This window comes from Fukomys damarensis, unplaced genomic scaffold, assembly GCF_012274545.1.
Source record: "Fukomys damarensis isolate Sample0158 unplaced genomic scaffold, DMR_v1.0_HiC HiC_scaffold_32, whole genome shotgun sequence".
In the NCBI taxonomy this organism is placed as follows: Eukaryota; Metazoa; Chordata; class Mammalia; order Rodentia; family Bathyergidae; genus Fukomys; species Fukomys damarensis.
Genome location: NW_022900944.1, coordinates 13706843 through 13718158, shown reverse-complemented (window position 1 = coordinate 13718158; position 11316 = coordinate 13706843). Strand labels below are relative to the sequence as shown.

Sequence of the window (11316 nt, the reverse complement as noted above, 5' to 3'; positions counted from 1 at the left end):
AACAAAAATAAGCACCAAGGACTTATTAAGTCTCCAGAATAGAAACCAGTCACATGTATAACTTAAAATACAAGCTGATTCATAATTTTCTTTTGTGAATCCTGAGAAAAATGATTTGGTAACAAGGTTGGGGGATTCTTTTCACAATTCAAGCCTTCTGACATTTAACCACATAAATTTTTCCCGGTAATTAATTTTTTAAACCGTCATAATTAAACTACCTTTTTTTCCCCTTGCAATTGACCGTCAGCAGCTTAGCAACATTTAATCAAATGTGATAAAACCTAAAATTTTATAAAATCATTTAATAGATGTTACAACACCTGCCTCTAACTGCAAACAGTTGAAAACAGACTTCACTTGCAATTAAGTCTTATCACTAGTGACATTTTTTTTCCAAGCAATACTTCATGGGTTTTCAAAATGACAATTACAGAACTAATACACAATTACTGTCACATGTAGTTTAGCAATTAATTTTGAAGACATTTGTCTAAAGGTTTCACAACAGAATATAAAATGGTTCTTATTGTTATGTAATGTTAGTTTCAATTCACAGAAAATCTTTTGCCATCAGCTTTGCCTCTGATGGGTCTGATGGGAGCTGAGCATTTCTTTGTGAAATACAATCGCCCCTTGTAGCTGTGATTAGGCATCTTTCTAAGACTGTATGAACACTGATACCTGTCAACTAATACATCTTATGAAAAGCTTCAATTTAGACATAAATTTTTCTACAGCAAGAAATCCATAAATTTATAATTAGAATCTCTTGCTGTTCAATATTTGTACATAATACAGAGTATGAGAGGATTATAAAATATTGAAAGCTGAATTTATTATTCATAACCCACAACATACAGTAAATATTCTTTGAAATACGACAACTTGGAGGAATCCATATTCTATTATTTTTGAACGTCTTGCACACTAGCTACAGACAGCATCACGCACACCCTCATTCCTTCCAGATTAGGATTCTGGTCAGGGTTGACACTTGCTGTTTTTAATTTTCATTTTATCATAAGCAGTTTAAGACTGTTGCCAGTGGTAATTTGCAATTTTTATCAAGACCTCTTCATTATAGCTTCTGACAGGACAGATGCTGTAATTAATCATGCAAGACAACTGGGGATAGTGGTCACATAGCTCTCAAAGAGAAGCCACTATAGAGCAAAAAAAAAGGGGGGGGGGAAATGGGCACTGAAATAATTATTTTGGATTTAAAATTAGCATTCACCATCCATTTTAATAGCAATAACAAACAGCACAATGCCAGGTAGTTCTAGACCCAAATAGAAGATGATTACTTTTTTACTATATATTTACCTCCTTCTTGCAGCTTGACAAAAAGACAATTAAAAAAATATTTCCCATATATACTTAAGGGCCTGGTTCTCAGATGTGTAATCCACATGCTTAGCCACAAATACTGAGTCTCCCAGTGAAAATGGAAGCTGATGCCGGTACCTGCCATATTTCCCCATGTTACAGGTATTCAAGGAACCAAAAGTGAAATTTGACATATCATTTTATTTGAAAAGTGAACAGTTTCCTTGTTGTTGCATCAAAATACAGACCACAGTTTTTACTGAAATGTGTTTATTCTATAGCAAGATAAAAGCATTTTTGTTTTAGTTAAGCAAAATACAAACAACTTAATTGCTGCTATCGTAACTCATAAAAAAGTATAAAACAGCATAAAAACACAATAAGCAACATAGCAATGAATGGTTTATGTCACCAGTGTTTACGTTAAAGCCTCATTTAGGAAAACTTTACAACACATGATATGAAAACTTACAACTTTGAAAGAAAATATTTACATTGATTATTCAGGTGTAGTGTGCCTTTTAAATATTCTACTGGTATTACATCATAATAAAAACTCTTGCTTTTTCTTTTTAAATCTCAACTTTCGTAATAACTGTTTTCATTTAAGTGCATATCCCTTTTAAAAATACAGTGTTTTTATTTCTCGAAACTTGTCACTCAAAACACGGAATATAGTATTCACATTTCTTGTCTTCTAATTGGAATGAATATAATGGGCTAACAGGGGTCAATAGATATTGTTACAACATATACTGTGGTTTGATTTGGAGAAATCATGGATAAAAAGTGGAAATGAGTCAATAATTGAATCTAATCACTTGCTTTTTTCTGGAGAGATTTACGAAAAAAATAAGAGCTTTGGCAAAAGTCTGTGATTTACAATATTTTTTCATGACAAAAAAAATGCCATCAACTATTCACATCATACAAATGCTTGTATGAAACTGGATCTTCATATTTCAGGTAGTTACAACTGTGCTTTTTATTTTTTAGTGGTCTGAAAGTCCAAATAGCCTGGAAGTGTGGTTTATTCACTTCTGAAGAAATAAGGCCATTTTCTATGATTCAGAGAGGCCAGTTTATAGTCATCAATATGTCCCAGGAGTCATTAAACAGTTTGATTCACATATTGTAGGTATAGCCTGAATAAATAAAAAAGGCATCACATAAAAGAGCACAGCTTTTCTCGTTTAAAAACAAAGCGATTTATAGTCAGCTAAAAGATGTTACCCAGCTACACGGTAGTTCTTATTGCCTATCTAATAGACACTTGAGAGGACCATTTGATCTGTTACACATTTCTGCATAACCAACACCAACTTACAAGGTTCATCCCCGAACTCTGTCCCCTCCATATGCCACTCTCCTTGGTGCGTGCAAATCCACCTGCCACACACGTCTTCAGAAAATACTGACCTGTGATAACACTTGAGTCTGTGTCTGAGACTGGATCTGTGATTGGTGCTGCTGGGAGGTGGGCTGGGGACTCCCAATGGTGGGGATGGGGGATGTGATCTGGGAAGTGGCGGGCGAGTGCTGCCGGGGAGAAGGCTGCGACGGGTGCTGCATGTGCTGCAGTTGTTGCAGCTGGATGTGTTGCTGCAGCTGTTGCTGCAGCTGTTGCTGCTGCAGGTGCTGCTGCATGTGGTGCTGAAAATGCTGTTGCTGCATCTGCTGCTGGATTTGCTGATGCATTTGGTGCTGCTGGAGTTGCTGCTGCTGCATCTGCTGCATTTGTTGCTGCTGCTGCTGTTGCTGCTGCTGTTGCTGCTGCTGTTGCTGCAGCTGCATGTGATGCTGCTGGCTTTGCACTGAAGGGCTCACCTGAGTGGAGGCTGTCGAGCCCACCATGGTGGTTCCCATGGAGCTGATCAGCGGAGCCCCAATGTTCGAGGGCATGTTGGCTGCTATGGTGACAGATGTGACGATCTGGTTCATGGGGAGTCTCATGGTTAAGGGTTTGGGAGCAATTGACCTAGGGAGGGACTGAGGGAGAGTCTGAGGTGAGGCTGGTACTGTTCCATGTTGAGACAGTGGAGTGTTGAGAAGGAGGGAGGATGTCAGATTGGTTGACGCCAGAGTTTGCTGAACAGAACGAATGGTCTGGGCTTCTGCTGACTCAGCGGCAGCCTGCGTGTGGAGGGAGAAAATTCCAGCATGTTACAGTACACAAGTATTTAGAAGATCTAAGTACTCTACATTATTATACATTGGCTTAAAAACACAGCCATCATTATTCATGCCACCTCATTTCAATCCATATAGTCATGTGCCCAGTTGGTTCCTCCCAGAGGAGATAGAGTCAAATTCCCTACTCCTTCTGAGTCTGATCTGGCCTGGTGCCTTTGCTTTGGCCATGGGCATGGAGTAAAAGTGACACTGTCCCAGTTCCAAACTGAGGCCTCAAGAGACCTTGCACCCTTCTGCTCCTTGTCCTGGAGCCTACTGCCACCATGTGCATATGTACAGATGCATGGACCAAAAGCCTCACTCAAGTTCCAGCAGCCACATCCAGGCATGAGTCCAGCCACCACCCCAACAACCTACAAGCTGACCCGAGACAGAAGATCAGGATGGGATCTGAAGTTATGTGTAAACCACTGGGCTTTGTGGCTGGCTGTTACATAGCACTATGGGGCAAGAGATAACTGATACACACATTTAGCAGTAATAATTATTCAGCATTTATGTCCATATCAACCTCATCACAGAGATGCCATATACTGTATTGAAAGTGTAACTGACTGCCTGAGTTAAAATTCAGCCCTACTACTTTTTTTTTTTTTTTTTTTTTTTGGTACCGGGGATTGAACTTGGGTCCTTCTGCTTGCGAGGCAGGCACCGGAACCACTGAGCCAAATCCCTGGCTACTACTATTTTTTTTTTTTTAAGTAATGTTAGGGATTGAACCCAAGGCGTCCTGCATGCTACAAGTGCTCTAGCACTGAGCTATGCCCCCAACCCAAGCTCTGCCACTTAACAACTCTGACTTTGGGCAGTTAATTGTCCCATCTATTCCTCAGTTTCCTTATCTATCACAAGGGAGTTATATGGCATGGACCTTGTGCAGTGGTTATGAGAATTAAATTAACTCATATGTTAAGCATTTAGAACAGTGCCTGACCCTCTGGAAGCGCTTAGTAAATGTTAGTTATTTTCGTAATTCACAACTACAGCCACATGAAAACTACCCCTACTAGAAAACTTCAAAATCTCATTTTGCATAATTATTTATAACAGTGCTTCCTTGAATACAAGCAAAACATAATTGGATTCCTCAGAGAGACTAAACTGAACTACTATACTTTACAACTTTATAAAGCTTTAGGTTTACCAATTATTTTTGAAGATCTCCAGAATTTATCAAAGGGATCACAGATAAAGGGAGAAATGTTCAACCCCCATGGGACTGAATAACCTATTATACAATACAGAACAGATCTCAGGCTCCACATGGAGAGAAGCTACTTGTTCCATTTTGTGCTAAAAACACATAATTACTTCTCCCAAAATAAATTCTTTTACCAACGCAACAGTGATTGGAATACTTTTTCTTAATGTCTATTTTTTTCCTCTTATATTTCACAAAATGGAGGTTTTCAAAAAGGGAAGTAGTGGGGACCATCTTAGAAGCATCAAAAAGCCATCCACTATCACGAATGGCCTGAAGTGTTTACTTCGAGACTTTTGTGACTCAGGTTCACAAAATCCTGCTGTTGGAAAAGACCTGAGAAATGATCTTCTATATGGAGTCACCCGATTTAGACAAATCCATCTCTGGTGGCTTCTACTTAAACACATGTCATTGGAAAGCACCATTCGGCCAGGGATAGCTCTCTTCATTCCAAAAGCCCAGTGTGACTATACACAGGGTCCTACTCTATAAAGTCTTAGGGTAAGAAGATGGCTGTAATTACCCAAAAATTACCTTCAAAAGACCATTAGATGACTCACAAAGTAAAACACACACAGTTTTGCACATATAAATATAAACATAACTTTATATACGCTAATTTAAAAAAAAAATCACTGAGCCAGTCTTAGGAAGAACCACAAGGCAAGTCTGTTTTTGGGCCCCAAGGTAATGGTATCATTATACCTGCAAGGGGGCCACCTGAATTGTGAATGGAGATGGGCAGGTGACGGTGGAGTTCCTCCAACCTACCAGATTGACTCCCTTATGCCTGAATGGTAACCATCTATTAATTAATTACTCTGAAGACAGAAAATGACAGACCAGCAACATCCGAAGGACATCTGCACCTAGAGGCCTAAGTGGAAATAGGAAGCAACCATACTGTTATTTCTAACAGAGACTGAATCTTGCTTCCTGTGACTTTGCCCCTTGGGTAAGTATTCTCTCTAGGGTGACAGAGATCAGGCTTAGCCCCCTTAAATCATGGCCCTTATATGTGAGGACTAAGAGCATATGCTCCCAAATCCTTATCTCCCGGATTCTTTTGATTTTCCTGATAGGATTTGATTTTCATTTCTCACCAGTATGGAAGCAGCACTCTGAGAATCTTCAACCAATCACCATCTCTTAAATTGTGGGGTCCAAAATAGAGCCAACTCTTCACAGGTGGTCTAATCATCACCCTGTACCATTAGATGCTGCCTCCTGTGAGATCCCTATGTTAACAGCTATTTTACACTTTGCGTTCAGGTTGAAATTATTCTAAACGTATCTCAAGGACTATTTTAGATTTCTCAATATAAATTTTGCTTCCTTGCACACAGCACTTATTGAGTTAAAAACAAAACTAATATGACTTTAGATTTATTCTTTTAAAATTCTGTCCTGTTGGTTTTTTTAGGGTCATCAGAAATATGTCTGAATTCTGATTCTAGATTCTACAATTTAGAACTTTAAGTTATCTCTTGGACTTGATGAGCCCAATCACGGTTGCTATTTCCCTTTGAGACAGTAGGTTTGGGCTTCAATTCATGTGTGGTCAACTATTCATGCTCTAATACATGAACATTCACTACTCCTTCTTCTGAATAAATGAATGAACAAATGATCCAGGAAAGCAATTCATGCAAATTGTTTATTCACCACATTCCATCTAATTACACACCTCTACCTCATGTTAACATCTGTAGCCCACACAATGTATTTTCTGCCTGTCTGCAAATCTGCAAACAATGTGTATGTCTTCTGGAGTCTCAAAAAAAGTTTTGCTATTAACCAGATAAATGTTTTCTCTTGGTAATGAAATATTCTGGGAGAACCTGTGCTGATCTGAGTCTGCATAGCTGTCAATGGAAGACCTTAGTATAAAGAAGAAACAATTCAGGCTGAGATGAAAAAAGGGAAGTAAAACCTTTTAAAATGGCTTTGAGGTCTTATACTGTACACGGGACAAGAGTAATGTCAATGAAATAGTATCTCTGCTTCCTAGAAGAAATTTATCAATAGCACAAACATATTAGTTCAAACGACACTACTTAAAACCTAAATTCTAGGAAGGCAAAAGATAACATTAATTAAATGTTAAAATAATATAAGAGCTTGAGGCTAGGGTGAAGCTCAGTGGTAAAAGCTTGCCTAGCAGGCATGAGGCCGTGTTCAACCCCCAGGACTGCAAATAAAGAAATCACAATAATATAATAGCTTACACTCCTTTTGGATCATGATAATAATCATCTAAAATGGCATTTGCTTTGGGATATTAGTGCATTTTAGAATACATTAGAGTCCATTGTATATTCTATGTATAATACATATACCTTTTGTCTTAGTACTTGGAGCATAATTTTATTTTAAATAATCATGAGGTTTATTTATTTATATGATGTGGAACAGTTTGGTCAGAAAGGCACCAATGTCTATTGTATCAATGTAACCACTGGAAAATCTGTGATATGCTGTCCAAAAAAAGCCTGACAGACAGACCTCTCAGCTTTAAAATGAGGACATGAGCAGAGTTTCCAATCCCTGACAAAAAGAAACTATGAAAGGCTATGTAAAATTTAGCTATTTAAGTATATATACATAAATATCAGCAAGTCCTTTAGTAACAATTCAGGTTCAGCAGCTTAAAGGAACTGCTCTTGTTTGTGTCATCCTTTGGGTAATCGCTAATAGAAATAAGTGAGTTTGAGCTATTCAAGATGCTTTTCATCAGCTCTTATGAAGCTGCATGATGTTTTCAACACTCAAGGGCTGCTTTCTACAGTGTACACAGATTTACCTTAGAAACGAGGCTGGCCCTGTATGCAGCCAAGGCCTTCAGGTATTCTTTTTTGGCAGCTTCTGTTTTCCTCTTATATACCTATTAAAAGACCACAATTAGCACTACCTTCAGCCTATAAATTCTCATATAAAATAACCGCTGCACATAAACACAACTCACCTAGAGAGTTGGTCTCCTTGGCTTTGTTTTTTTCAAATGTTACACACAGGCACACAGATATTAAGACAAAACAAAACCCTGCCACCCACACCAGAGCACAATTTGGATGTTTACTCTTGCAAATGAGAAAAGATCTCAGATTGCTACAGATTCTTGAGAGTCACAGCTGAAGGGTTCAGGCTATAGCCTTATTTATAAAACAACAAGAATAAGCTCTGCTGTAAATGGCTTAAATTCTAGTAGGGATGCGTTTCTCCACTGATGTATTATTTCTCTCATATATATTTCTACACTGTACCAAATGGGAGGATTAAAAGCAGACCACAGTAAGTAGAGTGTGTGAAAACAAAGGAGAACTGATGGAAGCCTCTGGACCTCAGGCTTCTTTTGGAGAAGAACAGAGTCAGAAAATAATAAAAGATGGGAGATTTCATTAGTGGGACCAAGGAGTTAAAAAAAAAAAAATCCCAGTATATTAAACACAACCTGGGCGTCTTTTTTTTTAAAAAAAATTGTCTGATGGCTAAACAATAGACCAAAGTACAACTACCTTTTTCTCTGGAACATAAAAGTTCAGTGTAGCAATTTGCCAGTGCCTTACAATTCCATTTTGGGGACAGAAAATCAGGTAAGAAAAAAACTGTGGCAAACAAACACAGGAAAATTCAACAGCTGCACTATATACATAAAATAAACTAGCAGGATTGAGTTCATAACTGGTGAAGAAAAATAAAGGGTTCTACACTCTTCACACCTGAAATAATTATTATATGTTATCACTAGTAGGTGTCTATTCTTCCATGGATATGTAAAAGTTAACTCCTATTAATGGTAATTGGGCTTTCATGCAAGGAGCAAAGGGAGGACCAGCCCCTGAGGAACCCATTCTTCTCTCCATTTATGTGGAGGAGTTGTAAGGGGGAGAAGAGGAGATGAGGCCCCTAAGGAAGCATCTCCTACCAGCATGGCTAATCTCTGAATACCTATCACACTGCCTAGCTTTAAAATGAACTTGGAATAAAATTTCAAATGCCCAGTGACAATAATGAGACATGCAGAGGCAGCTTCAAAGTTTGGAAACCCACCAGGATAGCATAAGGGTTCAGAAAGATGATCAAGGGAAAAGCAAGCAGGATGGACCTAATCCCTTTGTAGGGCCCTTTTTGAACAAAGGGGGAAAATTCCACATTATTTAAAATGAAAAGATTATCATCAAAAATTTTATGCTTGCAGGCTACTGCCTGGATTTCTTCCCAAGCCTCCTGTGAATGGACTCTGAACATATACCCTTCAACTGACCGAGAAATCGATGTAACCACAGAGTTGTTTGGATTTATATGTGTGTATTAATGCCACAGCTTAGAAAGGCTTTTATAAGAAGCAATCATATTAAAGAAATGCATGCACTCAAAAGATGTAAGGAATACCTTTGTAACTTTTTAGTATACAGTCATGATAGACCTTTGCCTCACCTGCTTTTGCTCCTCACCAAGGCTGTCCCACATAGATGCTACGATTTTTGAGACCTCTCCAAAGGTTGCATTGGGGTTTTGACCTTTAATTGCAGCCTGTGTGTCTCTGAAAAACAGGGCATATGCTGATACAGGCTTCTGAGGCTCATTGGGATCTTTCTTTTTCTTTTTCTTTGGAGTCTTGGGCTTCTTGCCAGAATCTGGAGCCGCTCTTTTCTCTCCAATGGCCTGCAAAGCAGGAAGAAAATTCACTGCCTAGAATGTATTTGTGGGGAATGTAGCAAGACTTATTCAGACTCACAATTGTTCTTTGAAGGTTTTGTTAAGCATCATCAACAGATGAATCACCACCAAAAGCAGAGGAGGGGCAAATTTGCTTCAAGTTAACTGGACAGCAGAGATTAGCATTTAGAACATTGATTAATGAGACCCAGAAGTATCTTCAATGCATTCACAACATATGCTCTAAATAGCAATTATGAGTAATGAAAAACAGAACACTCAGTACCAGGCAATGCTATATATATGCTATGCTACACATGCACACATAAAATATCTTATGTTTTCAGAGGTTTCAGATATAAAACCTAATAATACTCAGGATGTTGACCATATTCACATATTTTAAATGAAGGCCTTTGCCATGGTTACATGCCATGTGTATGAGTGATCTGAACTGATTTTTTAATGCTGATTTTTTTTTCTGCCAGAATGTTATTTTGCTAATGAGACTCTGGAAACTAAAATAGAAATTAGCTATAATTGCTACACTTGCACAATAAAGGAAAGGTCATCTTTATTTTCTAAAATAACAACAACTTTCGGAAGGACAGGGTAACAAGAATGTAAAAATGTCAAAAATCACTTTAACTAGAATTAGAAAAGAAATTGATACTCCCATAAAATTAAAAACTTGTAAATGAGCAACAGCTGATACTTAAAATCAACCACACTGAAAAGACTAATCTTATGATTTATTACATTATTACACATGGGTAGTAACCCTGCTCACAAGAAAATGGCCATAGAGACCCACGTGTATCCACAATATGAACTCTGAAGTCACACAGAGCCATACCACAAACTGATATGGGTACAGATCCACAAATTTACCTACTATTAAGCCTTATAAACATCTACTATCATCATCTAACTCTACTGACCATATGACGTACTCCTAAGAGAAACAAAGGGAAATGACTTATCAACATTGCTAATTATCCTTAGATTTATAGTACAACTATGAAGGTAGTTTTGCAGTTAACTTCATCAAGAATCCTGAAGTGTTTGACAAAATCTGTTTTATAAGCCAATCTTGGGCAAGACCAACTGAGATAGATTCAAGTTACTAAGAGACTGGCTTTTAATGGCCATGAATCCTGATTCAAATATTTCTAGAGTATTATTACTTTCTGAAACGGGGGTCATTTGGAACTTAATTCAATTGCTTAAATTCTTAGGGAGGAAACTGGTAAAAAATTTTTCTCCAAGAGCTCTGAAGTGTCGTTATGTTAAGAAACCACAGGCCCACTCCTGGTTTTACACTGTCGGGGCGATAACACCATTCACGCTTGTTACAAGCTTCAGAAGGTTTTCAGGCACACCTTGCCTCTTCTCCAAAATGCCATCTTTTATAACTCATGCAATTCAGTAATTTTCTGGACTCTGTAGTCTTTTTTCTAAAAAATCTAAATTTTTTAAATTCTTAGAATAAGTGAGACTTGTGAATCTGAGCTAGCAAGAGAATCCGATACCTTTTAAGTTATGGTTTTAATTGGAGCCAAATTTTACTTCAATAAAAATATTATTTTAGCAACAATAAAAAATACACACCCATATTTTTCTAGTTGAATCAAACAACTATACTCTTTTCCTAACAGAAAAATGTGGCACTCTTGGCACCAACAATAAGTACCCTGACCAATGGCAATTTCCAGTTCAGCTTTTTCCAAATCAGAAGAGTTTAATTTCATTCTCTATAAAACAATATTCAAATGTTGACAACCTGTGATGTCTCACTTGGAAAAGTACGATTTGCCTTACTTTTTAAGAATAAACCAGAGAGCTGGGGAGTTAGCTCAGTGGTGCCGCTGCCTGCTTTGCAAGTGCAAGAACCCAAGTTGAATCCCCAGTAAAAAAAAAAAAAAAAA

The 11316-nt window shown here is 37.8% G+C and overlaps 1 protein-coding gene across 3 annotated transcripts in view; it reads right to left on the bottom strand.

Moving 5' to 3' along the window:
- Nucleotides 1-506: 506 nt before the first annotated feature.
- The window catches only part of Tox3 (TOX high mobility group box family member 3), a 391442-nt gene continuing 380632 nt past the window's right edge, over nt 507-11316 (bottom strand). For all 3 annotated transcript variants that reach the window (XM_010629459.2, XM_019208316.2, XM_019208315.2), the window contains 3 exons: nt 9167-9394; nt 7533-7613; nt 507-3465 (listed from right to left, as the gene is read on the bottom strand). In XM_010629459.2, coding sequence (XP_010627761.1) covers nt 2737-3465; nt 7533-7613; nt 9167-9394 — 1038 coding nt within the window. In that variant the 3' untranslated portion in view covers nt 507-2736. The remainder of the gene's footprint in view (nt 3466-7532; nt 7614-9166; nt 9395-11316) is intronic.